Source organism: Desmodus rotundus, chromosome 10 (genome assembly GCF_022682495.2).
Source record: "Desmodus rotundus isolate HL8 chromosome 10, HLdesRot8A.1, whole genome shotgun sequence".
In the NCBI taxonomy this organism is placed as follows: Eukaryota; Metazoa; Chordata; class Mammalia; order Chiroptera; family Phyllostomidae; genus Desmodus; species Desmodus rotundus.
Window position 1 is genome coordinate 6,166,972 of NC_071396.1, and position 21,032 is coordinate 6,188,003.

At 48.0% G+C, this 21,032-nt stretch overlaps 2 protein-coding genes across 4 annotated transcripts in view; one reads left to right on the forward strand and one right to left on the reverse strand.

The window, feature by feature from the left end:
- The window catches only part of KCTD3 (potassium channel tetramerization domain containing 3), a 31,261-nt gene extending 23,265 nt beyond the window's left edge, over positions 1–7,996 (forward strand). For all 3 annotated transcript variants that reach the window (XM_053912467.2, XM_053912469.2, XM_053912468.2), the window contains 4 exons: positions 2,642–2,738; positions 4,596–4,780; positions 4,853–4,991; positions 5,894–7,996. In XM_053912467.2, coding sequence (XP_053768442.1) covers positions 2,642–2,738; positions 4,596–4,780; positions 4,853–4,991; positions 5,894–6,455 — 983 coding nt within the window. In that variant the 3' untranslated portion in view covers positions 6,456–7,996. The remainder of the gene's footprint in view (positions 1–2,641; positions 2,739–4,595; positions 4,781–4,852; positions 4,992–5,893) is intronic.
- The window catches only part of USH2A (usherin), a 499,855-nt gene continuing 480,303 nt past the window's right edge, over positions 1,481–21,032 (reverse strand). The window contains exons 67-73 of the mRNA XM_053912470.1: positions 20,123–20,331; positions 17,282–17,458; positions 15,793–15,876; positions 12,163–12,407; positions 10,520–10,741; positions 8,854–8,963; positions 1,481–1,861 (exon numbers count right to left, since the gene is read on the reverse strand). Coding sequence (XP_053768445.1) covers positions 8,874–8,963; positions 10,520–10,741; positions 12,163–12,407; positions 15,793–15,876; positions 17,282–17,458; positions 20,123–20,331 — 1,027 coding nt within the window. The 3' untranslated portion in view covers positions 1,481–1,861; positions 8,854–8,873. The remainder of the gene's footprint in view (positions 1,862–8,853; positions 8,964–10,519; positions 10,742–12,162; positions 12,408–15,792; positions 15,877–17,281; positions 17,459–20,122; positions 20,332–21,032) is intronic.

A 21,032-nucleotide genomic window follows, 5' to 3' on the forward strand; every position in this document is an offset into this window, starting at 1 on the left:
ATTTGAACTTTTTGCTTTCATTCCTTATAATCTGAAAGTAAAATCTGAAGCTGTTGAAGGGCTGATGACGTTCTTCTATACTGAGGGTGGTTTTGAGGCCCCTCGACCCGGTAGGAAACAGTGCATGCAGCTCATCTCCTCAGCTGGGCTCTGATTTCAGGGAAAGGTGTGTGAAGGCAGTTCACTTTGTGTCTGTACTTCCTGCACACGTGTGTGCATGCACTCAGTCCTGGCAGAGACGGGTCATTTCCCCAGGGCCCACTGCAAAGGATTTATTCACACTACTTGTTCACTGCAGCTCAGTGCACCCTTAGTGGTTCCGCAGGACCTGTGGGGTAACTGGTGTGCCTTTCTGATCGTTCTGTGTGGTCAGGAATTACGGCGCTGATGGAAAGTGGGAAGGAGTACGTCAGAATCGTTGTATTGTGATTGTTGTGCGTGACAGTTAAATGTGCCCATCCACAGTTTGCTCCCACAGTAGAGATTTTAAGGCGTTGTCTTTAAAAAGCCGCTTCTGAAGCTGCACCACCACAGACTTAGTGTTTGCAGAAGAAGGGATGCTCAGCGTTGTTCACTGTAACATCGCTCTGCGGTTCGGTTCCCTGTGTGATGCTGGGCACTGGAGTTTACAGGTTCACTTCGTCGTTTCTCCCCAGCTCCACTGAGATTTAATTGACATACAGCATTGCGTAAGTTTAAGTGTAGCGTAAAAAGATGATGGTTGAGTACTTTAGGTCCGGCTGCGCATTAGAAATCTGATAAAAACGAAGTGAACATCAGCATAGAGCACAGTGAGCAGTGGGGACAAAAAGCAAACCGCTGTGTGTTGCACACGGTGCCCCAAGGCAGAAGGCACCGGGCGGGCAGTGAGCAGCCGTGGTGACGCGCACGCTCTGGACAGTCTTGTGAGCCAGGTGTGAGGTAGGTATGGGCGCCTGTGGGTACTGAGGTTCAGACGGAACACCCAGAGAGCCACTTGTGTGTGTACCGGGGCGTGCGGAGTGGGAGGTCCTAGGCCGGGGCGCTGCTGGCAGGGCGGACAGCACGGTGAAGGGACTGAGGCGGGGAGGACCTGGCCAGTCGGGAGCACATCCGGTGAAGGGACTGAGGCGGGGAGGACCTGGCCAGTCGGGAGCACATCCAGGTCCTCAGTTGTGGGTGAGAGTGAGGGCAGACCTGGTGGTTGGGGGTCATTTGAGGGAGAAGAGACTCAGGAACAGCCCGGTGACTTAACTAAAACGAAGCAGGGAGGATTGTTTTTTCTTCATAGCTTAAAAAGTTTTCTTTATAGTTTTAAGGAAAAAAGTTTTTCTTTATAGTTTAAACAGATGGGAGGAAGAGAACAGGAAGTCCCGTTTCAGTAGGGAGGTGTGGGCGGACTCTGGATTTCAGTGGTGACTCAGGAATGACTGTTGGAGGTGACCGTAAAAGAAGGTTAGAAGGCAAGAAAGTTCAGAGGTCGTATTTTTTATTGCTTCTAGACCCCACTGGAGATGGGATTGATGGGAGGATATTTTGTATCCTGAAGGAAAGGAGCCCGTCGGGGAGAGGAGTTGGAGAGATTATGAGGGAGGTGGGAATAACTCATGGGAATCAGCCATGTGAGAAACCAGTACAAAGTCGGGGGGGGGGGCGGGTATCCAGTCCCGTAGTCCCCGTTCCTGCTTATTTTACTCATCACCCCAGTCCTGACTTAGTTTATAGGTTGTTGATGAGGTCATTTCTTTTCAGTAGAGTTAGACTTCAGAAGGTCGTCCAGTAACTGGATGGCCACAACAGTTTGGGTTCGATTTCCAGTTCCATCAAGTAGGACCTGTGAGCTCTTTGGGTAACTCATCTCTTGGTGCCTTAGTTTTCTCACCTGTAAAATGGAGATAACAACAGTGTATCCCATATGGTTATAATGACCAAATTGAGTTATCTGTGAAGCATTTACTGTGGCACAGAGTAAGTTATTAAGATACTGTTTATTAGGTGTGATTCACGTAAGATAACTTGGAGTATCAGGTCTTTAGAACTTGTGTATCACATCTTTTGTTAATCATTTGGTGTTATTTTACCTATTGAATGATGTATTATTAAAATTTTATATTTTTGTATGAAAACATTTTATGTTGTTCAAAATCTTCCTAAAATGGATGAGCCAATTACCTGCCTTGCCAAGTGCAATAAAGTAAAAATAATTGCATCTTTTTTGATTGAAAACTTTGCAGGATGCAACAGGCTTCTGAGTAATTAAAAGTAAAATCAACACATAAAAGTGACTTCATTTATACGTCCCTTTTTTAAAGTTAAAAGGAACTGAGCGCTTTCTCAAAGAAAGTAAGTGAAGAAGAGCTTGTGTTTTAACAGGTTTCCTTGCAGTGCTGGTAATTGTAGTCGTGAGCATATTATTTTGCCTTCAGCCGTAAACCCTTAGTGCCAAAAATACAATTGTGCAATAGGTGTTTCTTTAAAAGAATTTTAATGCCAAATGAAGTACTAGCATCACTGCATTTTGTCTGATTGACTTGGAATGCAATGCACGTCAACAGCCATGAGAAAGCCTTTTCTTTTTCAGTATTAATAATTTTTAAAAATTAAATGAGACCATGTACATTTTTAATCAACTGCTTTTGACATTTCCTGTTTTCTCACCAAGGGCCTTTTGGAGAGCGAGACGACCAACAGGTGTTCATCCAGAAAGTTGTCCCCATCACTAACAAGCTGTTTGTGAGACTCTCCTCTACTGGGAAAAGGTAACACGCTGCTGGTCAGATGTCTGCATGCAGCAGTCCCTTTTGCCTCGCAAAACACAGCATTGAATAGTTTGATACATTGATACGGGTGCTACCAGAAACAAACTGTTGGGAGAGAAGTCTGCTCACTGTTTTGTGATTGCCTGAACTTGGCATCAGGACGGTGTGGGTAGCGTGGATTCTGCAGGATGTATTTAAGGTTTTCGTGCTGCTGCAGACAGCCAGGGAGGGCTAGTGAGGTAGAACAAGGACACGGTGAACTTGATGGTGGGCAGCCGAGCTAACCTCCAACTCGGGCGCTTCCTCTCGCTAGCTGTGCATGTTCAACTTCAATTACTTTGTTGCTCTGAGCCCTGGTTTCTTTATGAAATAAGGTTCAGCGGCCCTGGTAGGATGTCATGGGACTAAGTGAGGTGAAAGCATGCGGCCTATCCTGTGTAGTCCCCGAGCACAGTAGGTGCTGAGTAGAGGTTAGTTCCCTCTTCCTCTCCCATCTAACTGCAGTTTTACTTTTTAAAAGTTTATTTGTAGCCTCAAAACACATGGAGCTGTAATATTTTTAAAACAAAAAATGTCCCATGTTAAAAAGTAAAATTTCTATTAGTAGTCATTAAGAAGGCTATGGATATTCACATCAGTGTTACTGGTGCTGATATTTTTAAATAACATCTCAGTTACTGTTTCTTCAGCATGGGGTTTCTCATTTCTTAATGTTTTAGTAATGCTTTGAAGTAAATTTTATCGAAGTTCATTGCAAATAGTTGTAGTAACTATTGAGTTGATTCCAGAAAATTCTATGTATTAAGCTGTCTTTTAGTAAGCTTTTTTTTTTTCTAAAGAAATACAATGTAGTTAGATGCCAAATTATCATCTGAGAAATGTTGTAAATCACTGTGATATAGTGTTGTCTGCGCATTTGGTGAGGAAACTGCCCAGTGTTTGTTAAAGCTGCTGTGGTAACAGCACCGGACAAGTAGCATTTCATGTCCTTGTCCCGTTCGGACCTCCTCCTCCTCACTGCGGCCCAGACAGCACAGTGTGTCACCGCCTGGGGCTCCTGCAGGGGAAAGCACTTTGTAACTTCTGACTCCCTGGTTCTGCAGCCCCTGCAGGAGAGAGCACTTTGTAACTTCTGACTCCATAGTACGGGGAAAGCTATATTTATAGAAAGGACAAGCAGAAATCACTCTGTAGAGTGAAGCACCCCGTCAGCCCCTTAGGAAGCCAGCGGAAGCTGTTTGAAGATGCTCGTGTTCTGAGGAGTGGAGGATGTCATCCTGGCGGAGGACACTGGTCAGGCGTCTCCCTACAGATACACATTCTTTCGGGTTTCAGGGTTTTGTCCGTTTTAAAGGGCTTCTCAAGATCTTGTCTGTCATGGTGTCTGCTTGCTTTGTTTCTTTCTGTCTCTAACTTCCTTTGAAAGAATAGCCATTTCCTACCAAGTCTCTTTCAAGCTTGACTTAAATTTTTCCTGGTTTTAATTACTGGACACATTATTTTATGAGCCTTTTGTCTAGACTCAAAGAAACAAAGTTTGACTTTGATTCCTGTTGACTTGTCTTGACACTTGTCTTAAATCTGTTTTACATATGTAGAGTATTCAATTCTAACTTTGCAAATAATAAGTTAACTTCAAAAATCTCCATTACAGCCCTGGCTGTGTGGCTGAGTGGATTGAGGGCTGGCCAGGGTTGTGGGCCAGGTCCCTGGCTGGGGGTGCGTGAGAGGCAGCCCCTCGATGGCTCTCTCATGCATTGGTGTTTCTCTGCCTTTTTCCCCCTCTCTAAAACGCAACGACATCTCAGTGATGGCGTTACTCGCTCCCTTGTTTACGACTGTGCGACCCCCTTGCAGAATCTGCGAGATCCAGGCGGTGGACTGCACCACCATCTCCGCGTTCACGGTGCGGGAGTGCGAGGGCTCCAGCAGGATGGGCTCGCGGCCCCGGCGCTACCTGTTCACGGGCCACACAAACGGCAGCATCCAGATGTGGGACCTGACCACAGCCATGGACATGGTCAACAAGACTGAAGACAGGGGTAGGTTTCGGGGGAGGCGCTGGGCAGGGCGCACACAGGGCACGCGGTCACGGGCCTGGGTGTTCTCCCCAGATGCAGGGGGCCCGACGGAGGAGGAGCTGCTGAAGCTGCTGGACCAGTGCGACCTCAGCGCATCGCGCTGCGCCACCCCCAGCATCAGCCCTGCGACCTCCGTGGTGCAGCCCAGCCGCCTGCGGGAGTCGAGCTCCAGGTAGGCCGAGGCCAGTAATGTGGTTGTCCTGAGAGGCCAGGTTTTCCTGACTACGTTTTAAATTCAGGCTTTCTGTTGCTATTCAGTTAGGAAAAAAATTACTGAATTTCTCCACTACATGCTTCTGGTTCTTTTCATAGAAAAACATGTTTACCCTTTATCTAATTTTTGACTTTCTGCTACTTGGGGTGCCTGCTCTGTGACTGAGAATTCACTCTGAGGAAGTAAGAAAACTTGTGGCACTCTCTGTCCCTCTTGCCTCAGGGACGTACTGATCGAGTGAGCGCACTGTCCTGTCTAACCCTCGCGCACTGTGCGGTTTCCCACCTGGTCTGCTCAGGTAGAGCTGACACCCGCGCGGCGCCATGGTGGTTACTGGTGTACAGTGACGATTCGGCATGTGTGTGCATTACGCACTTTGAAGGCCGTGACATAGTATGTTTTTAGCTAACATTAAAAATACCCACAATCTGAACTTAGGGCCAACTACTGAATTATATCGATTCTGCATCAGTTTAAAGTCTTTTTCGTCTATGCATAGATTTAGCTTGTTATAAAAACAGTCACGGGGACAAAGCGCAGCATAGGGAGTGGAACCAATCATGCTGCAGTGACCTCACAGTAGCGGACGGTGATGAGACGTACGGGTGTCACCTCGCAAGTCACGTACATTTCTGAGTCCTCTGTTGTACACCTGCCACTCAGATGGCACTGTACACCAACCGCAACTGAAAAGCCGCTGCCCGACCCAGAGCACCTGCGTTTGCCGTGACAGGCTCACACACGTGCGTAAGGTACAGGAAGCACCTCAGTGCATCCTGTGTTCATAGCGGCAGCTAGTTAATGAGACGGGCCGGGAAAGTTTTCCGAGAGATCTGAACTGCAACTTTGGAACATTTCAGCCTTCAGCTCCAGCACCAGGAAACCGTCCGCGACGCAGCCACCTACGGCTCCCTGAGGCCTTACCGGGAGAGCCCTCTGCTGGCCAGGGCCAGGAGGACCGAGAGCTTCCACAGCTACCGGGACTTTCAGGCGCTCAACCTGAACAGGGACGGAGAGCGGGCTGCCCCGGAAAACGCTAACTCGGGCCCTGGACACGCTGAGGTCAAGTGCACGGCGGGGGAACGTGCCGTGACCGAGAGGAGGTCTCCGGGAACGGAAACAAAAGGCGGGAGAGAATCTGAGAGCGGGTTGGAAGCGCAGAAAATAGCTGAAGCCTTCCTAGAGTCCAAGAAAAGGTTGTCCGAAGATGAAAATGACAGTAAAGTGGAGTTAAGGAGGAAGGGGGGATACGAAGGAGGGGGCTTCCTGGGAAGGAAGAAAGTGCCCCACCTGGCTTCATCCCCCAGTACTTCCGACGGAGGCACCGACTCCCCCGGCACCGCGTCCCCCTCTCCTACGAAGACCACGCCGTCCCCGCGCCACAAGAAAAGCGACTCCTCGGGCCAAGAGTACAGTTTGTGAACGCTCACCAAAATGAGTAGTTGTCGTCTTTCTTTTAAATATGTATATTGATTTAGAAGGGGCAAGAGGGAGAGAAACATTGATCGGCTGCCCCCCATACACGCCTCCCCGGCTGGGGTTCGAACCCGAAACCTTTTGGTGTATGGGACATTGCTCCAACCAGCCAAGCCACCCGGCCAGGGCTTGTTTTTTTTTTTTTTTTTTTTTTTTTTTTTTTTTTATACATGCTTTTTAATTAATATAGAAGTATCTCAGACAACACTGTTATTTTTTAGAGAAGTTCCGCCTTACCCGTCAGCAGTGTGGACTTCTGACATAGGCAAAGCTGAGCACCAGGCGCATAGAGAACTAGCTCGATGGGGGGCAAGAGGCCCACGGAGGAGGCGCGGTGTGTTAGGGTTCTCAAGTTTTACACCACACCTTCACAGATTAAAGTTGGACTTCATCTGTTATCTTTTTTACAGAATGATCTGGAGTAAGAGATCAAAAACTATGTCTCTCTTGACCTTTGTGAAGTTCTTTTTGTTTTGTTTTGTTTTCTAAGGTTTATAAGAAGTACATTTAACTGGTAATTTGTAAAGCAGGAGTCCATTTCCAGGTGCACTTTCTCCAGGGAGCTTGGAAGGAGGTGCAGTAAGTACCCCATCTAAACAGGGTGGCTCCCACTTGGAGCTCCCAGAACCTGCGGAGCTCATTCCTCCTCTTGATTGTGCCTGAGGCATGTCTTGCAAGGTGATCTTAAGCGAATCACATAATTCTCTTTGGAACTTAGTCTCTCGACCCTTATTGTGATTGCAAAGTGTTTACCTGATGTTCAATGAGGTGCTACGTGTGTGAAGAACTACCATGTAATTCAAAAACACTATTGATGCTGAGTAGCAGATCGGACTGGTAGCGTCAGTCCCTTAGGGTAATTGTAGCTGTGGGTCATCTTCTGATTCTTGTTGTCGGAAGTCTTCAGTCTGGGCAGGCTTCACAAATGTTAAATGCCTAATGTCCATTTAAAGTTCCTTTCAGGCTGGAGCAGTTGTGTGTGTGAGCAGATGAAATAAGAGTAACAATCAGGGCCAGAGCTGTGAGTGCCCAGAAGGGAAAGCCGCACCAGGTGCCAGTCTGCCTTGTGTTAGGCCCCCGGTTTTTTCCTCAGTTAATACTGAAGTTAGAATGTGGCCACTTTGTAAAGCTCATGAGACTACAGTTCTGATTTTTTGGTTAAAGGTTTTGGCTGCTGTAAAAATATTATTTTGAATATATTTTAAATTGTAAGAATAAAAGAATTGTTTTTGTTTTTTAGGGTTTTTTTCCCATTTAATTGGAATGATTTTCAAGATTCAGAGAGATTTTCAAGTTTCTGAAAATAGGGTAATTGTAAATTTCAAGCATTAACCATTTATTGGTGAAAAATGTATATATTCCCATTTCAAGAACTACAGTGAATGAATTTGGAATAAATGCTTCAAAGTTTACCATTTTACCAGTGGTTTCACAACCATTCTCTTGTATTTATATATTGATTAAGTCAAATAAAATGATTACGACTATGTGGTTTCTGTTATTTTAGGAACAGTTAGTATCTGTTTAAAGCTTACCTACATGTGTTGGTTTACCTCCTCTTCCCACCGTGAAAGCAGGGAGGGGAGGGGAATTCACCTGTACGCAGACTCACTCACCTTGTGCGTGGGGTGTCAGGGAGAACCGCGGGCAAAGCACACGGTCAGTGTCACTGAGAGTTGTAATTGTCTGTTGTATCTTTCCTTACGTAAAAGTTGGCTGGGCAAGTAAGAAAATTAAAGCAAAACATTGAGTGCTTACCTGGCCTTTTCCCAGAGTCCATGGCCATTAGGAGGAGACATTTATTTGTAACTATATGTGATGTGCTGTCCAAAGGTGTGGTGAGTAGCTGGAAACGCTGTAACTAAGTGAACCCCTCCGCCCAGAGTGCAGCCATAGTGCAGTGTGGGGTTCGCTCCTCTCTCCAGGACTCAGCTTGTCCTGCAGCTGGGATTGCTCCTTACAGGGCCCCGACCTCACGGACAAAGGAGGTGGACGGAACCGGCAGTGACGCTCTCTGAATCAGTGCGACTTAAAGCTACTCACTTCACTCCCTTCTGCCAACTCGGGCCTGCTGGAAACTGCTGGTTATCCATGTACCCGATGGCCGTGCTGCCGGACAGAGCCGGGTGAAAAGTACCTGTGGTTTTAGTGTCCACCAAAGAAGTATTTTCGTAGGGATGGGACCCTTCGTTTCAGACAACCAGAAAAATAACATTTCTTAGACCTCTACTGGGGAGGAACAAGGTCAAACAACTCTCATTTCCTTAAAGGGTGTCAGAATAACAAGCAAAGGCTCTTAGTGTTCTCACCGTGTCAGGTCAGCCCGCCTCCCAGTGTCACTCACATTTCGCAGGTTTCCAAGCGCTACAGGTGGGTGTCGGTGAACGTGGTGTGCTCCTTCGTCACCGAGCTGAAGCCCTTGATGGCGTTCATCAGGTCCTCCTCGTCCACGTACTGAAACAACCAGGCGGCTGGGTCAGAACAGTTCTAGTTTCTCCAAGGCCCTGGCCCTGGCGTTGGAGGCCCTCGCCTGAAATTCCCCGCAGTGAAAGCACCACTTCGCACGCACACCTGGGCGCCACGCTCATCCAAAACGCACGCCATCTGCGGTCTGCATTCTGCCACCCTGCATCTGCCTAAGCCTCGGCTTTCGGGTTTACAAGAGGGAGACACTACACATAAAGATTTAGTTCAGAAGGCAAGTGAAGAACCAGAATGTGAGCGCTTTTACTGCATTTGTATTTATTAACTAGGTTTAGTAATACTAATTATGAGGAACAGACAGTTTACCGAGTATTGGCACTTGGGAAGCAGTCATGTGTTGCTTGGCACGCTGCCTCTCACCAGTACCACCGAAAGCGGGCATACACGGCCTCCAGTGTCACAGTGGAAACCGGGCTCCGCAGTCATGTTTTTAAGGTCCCAGTTCACAAGACAATGACCAGTGTGTGTCCTCGGGTGAGGACACACTCCTAAGCCCTCAGTGTGAAGCTGCCATTTAGCTTCTCATTGTATGATCAGCTAACAATTCCATGTGTCAACTAACTACTCCTGCCATTTAGAATCTTTAGCTCTGGGATGGAATCGCGGGAGTCAGTAGTCCTGTTCATGTCGAGGAGGCCCATGATTTAAAAATGCCTGACATCCCTCCGAACGAGGCGGGTGGCCTGTGTATTTTATTTTTTCATTGTGATTGGAGCTGGAAACTTTACCTTAGTTAAGAAGGGCTTTATGGAAGTCAGCAACTTTTCAGCAAAGGAAAGGTCAGGACTTGGAGACAGGGGGACGGAGGGAGGGGGGGGAGAGAGCGTGTGCGTGCAAAAGCAGGAGGTTGAAAGAAACAGAGGTGAATTACGTTGCCTCCGAGGAGAGGAGCCAAGTCCTCAGCCGGCTCTCTGTCTATTAACTGCCCCAGAAGGACGTCTCTCCAGTGGGACCCTTGGTGGTCAGCCCAGTGAAGAAGTTGGCTGGATGGTAAAACTGGGAATGTGTTCCTTTCAGTCACTAGGGGCTCACAGCAAATAACAGACGACGATGAGGTTAACTCTCAAGAGTCGATTATCTGTGCCCACCGGCCTGGACTTTTTCATGAAAGATGGAGTCCATAAATGGGCACCCGCATGCTTGACTCTTGAGTTAGGAAAGGAGCCACTGAGCCCGTGCGGAGACTCCTTTTCTCTAACCATTAGCCAGAAGGAAAAAGAGGATGCAGTGCTGTTTTTTCTCTGCAATAAAACATGCGCTTGGCCTCCGTGTCTTGTTTTAGGCCAGTTATGTTTCCAGTCCTCTTCTGCCCAAGGATGTCCCTTCACTTACTCATGAGTTTAGTTTTTGGGCTCTACTTTGCTTGTCAGTCACAGCGACCCTAGGTAAATGCTCAGGTAAGTGGTCAGAGGGGCGCACCTGGGCTGTGGGCAGCCTCTGTTGGGTCTGCGAGGCTCCACACCCCGTCTTGCCCAGTAGTCCACCGGGATGTTTAGCAAAGGCTCTGGGGGAAGAAATCCACTCACCAGTCCACTGTCGTGGCCCATGATGGTTTCCCACAGTGAGTCATCAACCAAGACTTTCTTGTCTTGAATGTCCATGAGCTGGCTGACGCTGCGGTGCAGAGAGCTGTGGGAATAGGCGTGGCTGAGTTGGCTCTGACTTGGGATCCGAAGGACAGAGATGCTTCGGTTGCTCCTGAGACTCACTCGTGCCCCAGTCCGCGGGATCTTGGTATCGGCCATCCCCTGCAGAGAAAGTCACTGCTAGTGATTAGTGGCTAAAGAAAGGGGGGTTTGAAACAGGACAGAAGAGCGTGTCACACCTTGTCAACGGAGGGAACGCTGTCTCTACCGCCTCCTACAACACTCAACAGTGGCCCTGGTTTCTTGGTAGAGATGAGATGATAAACTAACAGTCACGTTGGACAGCCTGCCGGTGTTCTTAGCACCCGGAGAGCACAGGTACTGACCTCAGATGCTCCCAGTTCACAGGGCTGGCCACACCACAGCGGTTGGCTGACAGAGGACCCCCTCCTGACAGCCTCTCTGGAGAACACTGCTCGCCCAGAGCACCAGTTAGCCGTGTTCTTCCTGGGTTCCCACTAAGTGAGCCCGTCTTTCTGACACTTGAATGCTCTCTCCCTTTTCTCTCATTCCACATCTGTCCCCTTGTTCTAGGACCTAGCCTCCAAAATAAGCCGGGTCTGACCCTAACATCAGGAACACAAGGCACTCTGATTAGGACCTGGAGTCTGATTAGGGCCTGGGATGAAAAGTCTCGCTGAGCTAAACATCAGTGCCCTGCCATTAGCCAGTCCAATCAGCAAGGTGTTCCTGCTCACACTGGGCAACCAACACACCATGCAGAAGGCCATGCACTCATACAGCACCAGAGCCACCTCGAAGTGCATGGTGTAGCTCTTCAGGGTGACGTTGCTGGACACGTCGGACACGTCAGCCACAGAGTCAAACTGAGGACAAACGAGGAGGCATCGATCAGTGTGCGGAACATTTGCAAACTCAGCGTGCTCCTCCGTGCCCGTATTCAGGCAGGGGGAGGGGCTGTGAGTCAGGGGATCGCAGGGAGAGCTCATAGCTCCTGGGAGGCCTGACATCAGAACTTCTGGGATAAGGCCCAGGCAATGGTATTTTTTAAAGCTTCCCACGTGTCTTAGTAACAAAACAACATAGACTTGGCTTACGAACCACAGAAATTGACTCCTCAAGTTCTGGAGGTTGGAAGTCCAACCTCAAGCTGCTGGGGGACCGAGAGCCTAGTGGAGGCCTGCTCCCTAGCTCTTAGATGGGGGATGTTCTTGCTGTGGCCCCTCAAGCAGGAAACCCCATTTGTGATGGTGGACCCCTAATGACCTAATTGCTTCCAAAGGCTCCACCTCCCCAAACCCTCACACTGGGGATTAGGATTTAAAGTATGAATTGGTGGTGAGGGCAGAGTGGGGCAGTGAGTCTATAACACCAGGTGATTCTAATGAGCAGCCAAAGTCAAGGATGTTCCAGAGTTAGCCTCCCTTGGTCCTCAAATTTAGTCAGACCTAACTAACATCCAGTCCCTCGCTGCCATGGCTCCAGAAATATTTCCCTGTAAATAAAAGCACGTATTCCAGTCTCAGGGTAGGAAATGCCCCCCCCCCCTTTTAGAGACATACCATGTGGGTTTCCCGCGGCGGGTAGACGCTCAGTGGGGACATCCTCTTCTGAACAGGCACTAAAGGAGGTCTCTCTCTGATGTAGGGTTCCTTGTGGACCCTTCTCTGCAGGATCAGGGACAGGAAGATGGCCAGCAGGATCAGGCCCAGGACGGCCATCAGCACGATGAACCACAGCTCGCTGTAGAACTCTGCGCCGTTGCTCTCAGGCCCCGTCTTCCCTCCCGGCGTGGTCAGCACCAGGCCTGCCGAACCCAGGGGCACAGAGGGGCAAGGTCACTCAGAAGGCAGCCCTGTGGTCTCTTGCCCTGCTGTTGCATGCAGCAGGTCTCAGGGTGCTCGTCCGTGCCTGTGTTCAGGCAGGGGGAGGGGCCGTGTGTCAGGGGATTGCAGGGAGAGCTCACAGCCCCCGGGAGGCCTGGCTGACACGCAGCAGCTGCAAATCACCGCTGCCTTGGCACGTTTTGGGGAAAGACGGTGGGAAGGGGTGAGCGGACTTTTAGAAGAATACCAAAGTAACCTTGAAGAAGGCCGGCTTCAAAGTGGTATCAATAATAACACTGCCACCGGGGCCCCACTGTGGACAGTCAGCACTGTGGGATCCAGGGCCCCTCACTTCCTGCGATGGCCCCGTTCCTCAGAAGCTTTGTGCACACTGGCTTTGGGGACATCAGGTCCCTGTGCTTGCTTGCCTGCCCACACGCAGTCTGGACAGTCCTTGTACCCAGGCCTCAGGCTGAATAACATGCCTCAGGCTCTGGGAGTCATCGGTTAAGGGCCCCGGGAGGACTGCATAGGAAAGGAAAGGCTGTGGCCCCTGGACTTGCCCTTGATTTCTGTTCACGTGTTGAGAGGTCACGCGATGTGACTCTGCACAGGGAGCCTATCAGTGCAGCTCCTGGTTAGTGAGCACTGACCCTGGGCCAGGTGCAGGAGGAGGGCTTTACAGGGCCATGGAAGTGGGTGAGTGGCAGGGTCATCACGACTGTGGCTACGGGGACAGGAGGCATGAGCCTGGCAGACTGCAGAAAGGCCCACAGGTGTCCCTCACGGGGGGGGGGGGGGGCAGCGGGCAGTGCAGGACAGTAAAGGTAGTGACATCCCGTACACGGAGCAAGAGAGGGTCTCAGAGGTCATCCTCAGCCCAGCCGCTGGCTGGGGCACCTGCTGACGGCCAAGAGGAAGGACAAACAGGCACAGGCGCAATGCCTTGGACAAACGCCACCCGCCCTCCTTTTAGCACCACAGCCACTGGGCAGGCCGTTTGGCACGTCATACCCACAGTCTCGGGGGACGATGAAAGGGAAGCGTTCGAATTGTAGGGAGAATGTTGAAGGGGGAGGGAAGGTGACAGAAACTGAAATTGGAACCTCGGGACAGCAGGGATATGACTCTGTCAGCTCGAAGTCTACTTCACATGGCCGTGAGGTTAAGCGTGTCGCTTTGGCCCTGGCCAGGTGACTCAGCTGGTGGGATCATGGCCCTGTGCACCAAAAGGTTGCATGTTCAATCCCTGGTTAGGGTGCGCACCGGAGGCAACCAATCATTGTCTCTCTCTCACATCGAGGTTTCTCTCTCTCTAGCCCCCGCACTTCCTCTAAGATAAAATTAAAAAAAAAACAAACCCAAAAAACATATCCTTGGTTGAGGATAAAAAAGTCTCACTTCGCCTCTCTGGGGCTCTGCTCCCCTCCTCTGAAATGGAGGTTGGAGTTGAAACTCTGCCCAAGCCCTAGCAGGTGAGAGGGCCCCGAATCAGGAACCAATGTGTGTTGTGTGGTTGAGCCACAACCACCACCCAGGTGGTTCCCTGGAGGAGGTGAGTTCCCTGTGTGCATGGAGCGGGGCTGTAGCTCCAGAAGCCAATCTGATGGGCCCAGTGGGCCCCTTGCCGGAGCGGTCACGGGGAATGTAGGGCAGCCCGCCTGAGGGAAGCCCTGGGAAGGAGACAGCTCTCCGAAGAGCACGAAGGGAGTGAGCCTCACCTGTCCTTCCTGCTTGGAGGCTGCCTCCAGGCAAAAGAATGGGAGCGTTAGAGAAGTCCTATCAGAGAAATTAAAACCGACTCTGAGTATTAGCTGGACGCTCCATTATGAACTTTTCCATAACTCTGCACAGTCCTCAGTGTTTCCTTCTCTCATCAACATAAACTTTTCTTCTCAAAATCCTCTTTCATTTCAAAGGACTCCACCCTTGTCCTGGCTGGGTAGCTCAGTTGGTTAGAGCGTTGCCTGTTGCCTCAATATGCCAAGGGCGTGGGTTTGATCCCCGCTCAGGGCACACACGAGAATCAACCAATGAGTGCATGAATAAGTGGGACAACAAATCAAGGGTTCTCTCTGTCCCTCCCTCTAAAATCAATAATAAAAAATAAATAAAAATAGAAGACTGCACCCATCAGTGGGTTTTGCCCAACCTGGGGTCCAGGTCCCGTGCATGAGAATCACTGGGATGGGCTTGTTTAAAGGCCAGCCCCCCTGACTCTGCTTCTGTACCAGGGGCCGGGGAAACTGGGCGATAGACAAGCACACGGAGGTGATCCTCCGCACACCTGAATTTGAGAAGCACTGCTTTAAAAAGACAGTCCAGGCCAGGAGCCAACAGAAAAAAACAACTCATGCGTAAGTTCAGCAGGACATTCCTGGGGGAGCTCCGGCACCCCTCAGGCCTCTGCCTGTCCACTGGTGAAGCCACTGGAGTCGCTAAGAGAGTATCAGATGAAGTCTGCTCGCTTCCACAGCGGCGACTAAGTACAATGAGGTAGAACCTGCCATGGGAGGGATTATGGGAGGTGCTGTGAGAAGCTATACATGGTATCCAGACAGGAAAAGTCTGGAAATACAAACTTATTATCATACAGATTGAAACCATCCTTGATAACAATATGTATGTTCACCTCTGTTTCAGAACTTTTAGACATATTCTAAAAAAAGGTCCCAACTATGTATGCTTACAAATTTGATATAATATTCCTAACTGGAATTTAAAATAAGGTACCAGTCCCAACTGTGTTCTCAAAACATTTTTTTTTTTGGTACTTTTCTAACATGTCCTTTGAAATTGTCAATTTTGCAGATATTAGGAGTCAGAGATTGTGGGAAGAATTCAATTCAAAAGCTGCTCTGTAAAAATTACAGCTTCATCTCCTCAGCTACTCTACTTGGTATTAATAGTTGATCATAATCTTACACGGAGGACACAAGGCAGAAGTCTCCCAAATTCCCCATGTTAGGCTCTGAACCTGGACTATTATCGTTATGATCAACACAAATTGGCATTAGAGCATTTTCTCTCTTTGATCTCTTTCCTCCGACTTTCCCTAAAAAAATCATTTTAGGGAGGGAACGGAGTCTTCTGTCCAGCTCTTGAATGGCAGAATCTGTGCCTAGGAGAGGTCGGCCATCTCGCTCTGCACCCGCAAGTCAATCACTTGGCATTTTCACAGTCTGTCCCAACTCCTTGCCTAATGTCGGTTCTACAGGGACTTTTGAAGATTTTGCACAACACTGAACACAATTCCTTCTCACAGTCTGTGCCAGTCAATTAGCATGAGCGTGTAACCACAAACAAACGCATGTTTCTCGAGAACCAAGAGGCGCTACCGAAGCACAACAGGAGGGGGATGTTTACCCAGGCCAGCAGACGTGTCGTACCGCACAAGCGGCGTCTGAACGCTCCCTTCCTCCGTGGTGCATGTGACCTGGAAGAAGAAGGCTACACGGAAGGTCAGTGGTTTGTCACGCAGCACCGGCGCTCTTTCAGAAGGACAAGGTATCACAGCATGAAAACGTCTGAAAACAGGCTTCTAGGACAAATTGTGAGGTTTTACCTAATATGCAACCTTAATTCTAATTTCATGATTAGCAAGAGAAGTAGCTATAATTAGTGTAGTACCAGCATATATATATATATGTACGCATATATATGTGTGTGTATATATATATATATATACACACATATATACATATATACGTATATATGTGTGTATATATAGGTACATACATAATCTAGTTAAGCTTCCAAATTAAAGAAGCTTAGAGTTAATATAGCAAAGTTAAAGAATTCTCAGAGGGGAAAGTATGATACATGGAGTGGACCTTGTTCTGTGTATGGGCTACACCTATTCCTTTAAAACTTACAGTGACCTTTCGCTCAGTGAACCCCTTCTTTCTAAGCAGGAGCACTCAAAAGGGATCGCAGAAATCATATGATCCAGATACTCATTTCAATAGCCAGGCACCAGAGGGAAATAAAAGCTGAAAGGCCTGGCCCGGAGCAGATGCCCGGCCAGCTTCTGCCACAACCAGCTGCCCAAATGACCAAGAACTGTGGCCGCAAAAACGTGTAGCTTGATTATTGTAAAAGGGTATTGATAGCCTTTAAATACCATAAATGCAACGCCAGAGTTCACTGTTTATCTGTGCTTGTAGCCAAAATAAACAGAATTTTCCAGGAAATGAAAAAAAAAACCCACACACACTAATTAATTCACTGTATAAACCCAGATTGCTTAAAATGGCTTCACATCTTGGTCTTGCACCACATGGATTATTCAAAAATACTTAAAACCTTGTGAAACTTTTTCTCATTTCAGTAGAAAAACCAGACAAAGCTGAGGAAGAACACATAATTAAACAGGGAGAAAGAATTCGGTTTCAGAGGGAAAGGAGTCATTATTTCAGGCTGTCACACCCAGGCTGGTTCCGAAAAGCCCTTCTTCAGGACCCTTCGAGTCGGTGGTGGTTGCTGCCTGATGGGGCTGCACTTGGAGGCTGCAGAGGCATCTGGAAAATCTCCAGGTCCCTGAACATGCACTATTTCAGGACTCCCTCCGCCTGCCTCTGAGAGCTGTTTCTCTTGTGAACCCGACCTGCCCTCCAGTCTGGTTCCCGCGAGGGGACACCTGTGTCACGCTGGGGGTGTCCCTCTCCTGTATCATGACATCCATGCACCAGGCAGCAAAGAGGAGGGAAAATCGCATTTACTTTGAGCCGTAGCTTTTCCACGAGAAGGGGCCACTTCCATTGAGACATATTCACGGTGAGCCTCTGCTGGTCACCTTGCAGGGTGACCACCTTGGGAAGCTGGGGAACCAAGCACCTTGATGTCAGAGACTCACTTCTGTCCGCTGTCCTCGGGAGGTGCAGGGCAGTGTCCAGGCCCCGGTACAGGCGCTGGCCCCCGTCGGTCAGCACGAACTCCTTCAGCGGGCCGTGCAGGAGGAAGGAGCCGCTCCAGTTGACGCACAGTGTTGTCAGGTTGCTGTCCACCGTGAAGGGGGCTCGGTACTGAGGTGCTGCGGGAGAGAGCGGGACGCCATGAAAACGACTGCCTCCGAGTGGGTGTGTACCCTTTTGTTTTTAAATATGAGCAACAAAAATATCTTTGGCATTGCTAGAATCCTTCCTATTGTCCTCAGTGTTTTAAAAAACTGGCATGGGAGGAGAAAAGGACACCAGCAGGGACGTGCGTGTGATGCTTTTGCAGCAACATCACACCTGCGTGTCCCCCCAGATCGATGGAGAGCGGTGTTTTATGGAATAAAACTATTCACACGCAATGTTCTGCTCGCAGCAGAACCCTGGAGCTCATATTTTGTTGCTTTTTCCTCCTTCTAACAGGTGAAGTACCCTTAACACTATTAACTACAGAAGATAGCTGTTTTTCATATCAAATCAATATTTATTGCTACAAAGCCCCAGGGACTAGATGAAGTTAATACATTTTTTTCCCCTCTAAACCAAACTGCTTAGATGGTGAATTATGTGCATTTGGCACCCGTTTGTTTTGAAAGCTTTTTCTGGAGCCCTCCGTTTGTTTCCAGAGATGGTTAAAAAGCCTTGCGAGTAGCAACTCGGGTGCAGTAATTCACTGTGCTGGCTAATCACTCAGTAGCACAGCACATTAGTACACAATCAGGCTCAGGCCTCCTAGCGTCACATCAGATAGAGAAGCGGTGTTGTGCGTGCTTTCCAGGCATGCTCTCCTTTTACATTTCAGCTCCTTCACTGCAACAGAAGAAAAAGAACCCTTGACCAAAGCTCTTCTTTCAAGTGAATACTTTTTGTAGACACACATGCAGGAATCTCGTATCATCCCGTACCAAGTCAGAAGAGACTGACTTCATGAGGTCTCGTCTCCTCCAAAATAACCAATAGATTTGTACCAGTGTTAAGATCCATCTACGTACTAAGAAGAGAAGAGTGCTGGGAATAAACTAGGTGTCCTCTTTCTTTAAAAATTACGTCCACCTGTTGCTAATGTTAAGAACTCTAACAGATGAAGGAAGAATTCATGCTTTTGTGACCATAGATTCAACCCTGAAGACAAATGTTAAGTCTCAGCTTTCAAAAGGAGACATTTTCATCAAGCTGTAATTTTTTTTTCCCATGAATACTAAAGCAAGAGATACCAAGCCCTACTTAAATATCTGGTTTTCCAACACAAATGTTGCCTAACTCACAGCGGACATACTGTCGCATTTGTCTGGACTTCCCTCTGTCAATTCGAGAGATTCCCGTATCTCTCCACATCAGAACGGAAGAAACAAGAGACAAGGCTTGTCCATTGTATAACCATAGAGAGGAGCTTTATTAGCCTTTCAGGATTTGGAGATCTTCCTGAGGAAATTAGTAATCAAACAATCAAAATAATCAGAACTCAGGGGTTTGGAGACTGCTCCCATGCCCCTAGCGTCTGCTGCGCTTTGATGTCACTCAGCCCTGAAGACAGTCTTTGCTGCGTGTCTATGTGATCACGTTAACTCTCCTACCAGTGCCAGTGCCGGATGCTGAAGATGTGCTTGGGACCTGACACAATGTTTCTGGAAGGCAAGCTGGCAACAAGCACCCAACGACATAAAGTGTTAAAACACTCCATGCAGTGAATTCCACGCATTGTACTTTAACTTAAGAAGAGAATCTGAAGGTCAAACAAATAACTGTTCACCAAGAAATCCCGCACTGCTTTTGTAAAAGGAAAAGATGAGAGACAACTGAAATTCCCAACCGATTCAAAGGATGGGATACTACACCATCATTAAACTTGGTGGCTAAAGATTTTTTTTTTAATGCCATGGGAAATGCAAATAAAATAAAGTCAGGCATAAAAAACAGACTATAAAATTTTAATTCTAGGATGATCTCAGCCACATAATAAAAATTATTCAAAGGGAAGGTATTAAAGGAACAGAGGATTCCAAATATTAACAGTGGTGGCTTCTGCATGGGGGGGTTATAAGCAGGACCAGCTTCCCGGGTGTGTTACCTGTGCCATTGAGCAGGTAACAGGTGTGTTACCTGTGCAGAGTCCTGGACTGGGGCTGATGCTCTGCTGTCTATGTCTCGGAATTCCTCATGATTTTTGAATGAGGAGCTTCATGTTTTCCTTTTCCAGTGCGCCCACCAATTATGTAGCTGAATCTAAGTACTTGATTCTTAATGTTTTGTGTTTGCCAACAATATACACGTATACCCTATAAAGTCTAATGAGCAGTTACTTTCTGGAAATGTAAGAAGGCCTCGATTAATTAGTTACTTGTCCTTTTCTGGACTCAGCTGGCCTCTGCTTTTCCTGAGGGTGCCATGTGTCACCGCTGTGTGGAAATGCTGGGCATTACGCCATGTAATTTGAAAAGAAAAGGAGTGGCAAACTCCTTTAAAAAAGTCTCTATTCTCTGTCCATTTTCTTCCTTCCCATTCATCCACTTCCTCTAAATTGGGTTTCACTCCATTGCAATGTGAAAAATCTCACTAGATTCGCCCTTGATCTCCAGATTATTAAACGCAAGAGGCATTTTTTCCCAAATAGTCATCTTCATTGATGTCTCAGTAGCAGTCAATGAAACTAAACCTTCACTCCAATGCTTTTATAAAACTGGTTTTCCCTGCTTTCCATGACAAGCCTCGCCCCGATGCTCTGATACCCTCTCTGGCTTATGGTGGCAGCTGCTTCTACTCACATTCTTTCTGAGTGGTGAAGCTGATCCATTCGGAAGCCGCGCTGCCCACCTCATTGTGGGCCACGACTCTCAGCAGGTAGGCAGTGTAGGGCTGCAGACCGTCCAGGCTGGCTGTTGGCCCCGGTCCCCTGTACTTTGTCTGAGGCTGGCTGGGGGTGCAGGGGGCGTCTGCATCAGGAGAGCAAGACCCGTGCAGCTGGAGCTCATAGCTGGGGAAAAAATGGACAAGGCAAGAGAAAATGGCCATGAAATTAGTTCATCTTGCTTGTAAAACTGGTTATATTTTCTAAGAAGACATTTTGTTTTCACTGAAGTACAAGCTCTTTAAAATTTCCACGTGTGGGAACCTGCTCTCAGACACACTTTCTTCAACACTGTTGGGAATGAGCAGCAGCAGAGATAAGAGAAGTCACATATATACACGTTGCTGTCAACCCAGAGACCTCATCCTTGTTGGCAGAGAGAAGGTATTTCTCTCTTTTCAGAAGAGGCTGATAAAATTGTTCTCTCTGTTGAAAATGAAGAAAATCTTTGTGCCTCTGATTATTTTCAGTTGAAACAACTTTTCTTTCAAGCAGTGGCTCATCTCAACATTTTAAATTAGATCAAGGAAATTCTGACTTAACCCCAGAACTTTTCTGCCCAGCTGAGGCGACAGAATGGATCCTTCGAGAACTACGAGGAGAAGCAAATTTCCTCAGTCAATGCAAACACACGGCACCGTCTTTCTGACTTAAAGACAGTTTTGCGGTTCCCTTTCTATCCTTTGTTGGTATTATGATTTAACACACTTTGCAGGGAACATTACCACTGAAATCAATGTATTTGTCTAATTAGCTATAGGTATCTGTTCACTAAGCAACTCTTTCTGGGGGAGGGCTGGGTAACTCAGTTTGCATGTCTTAGTTTG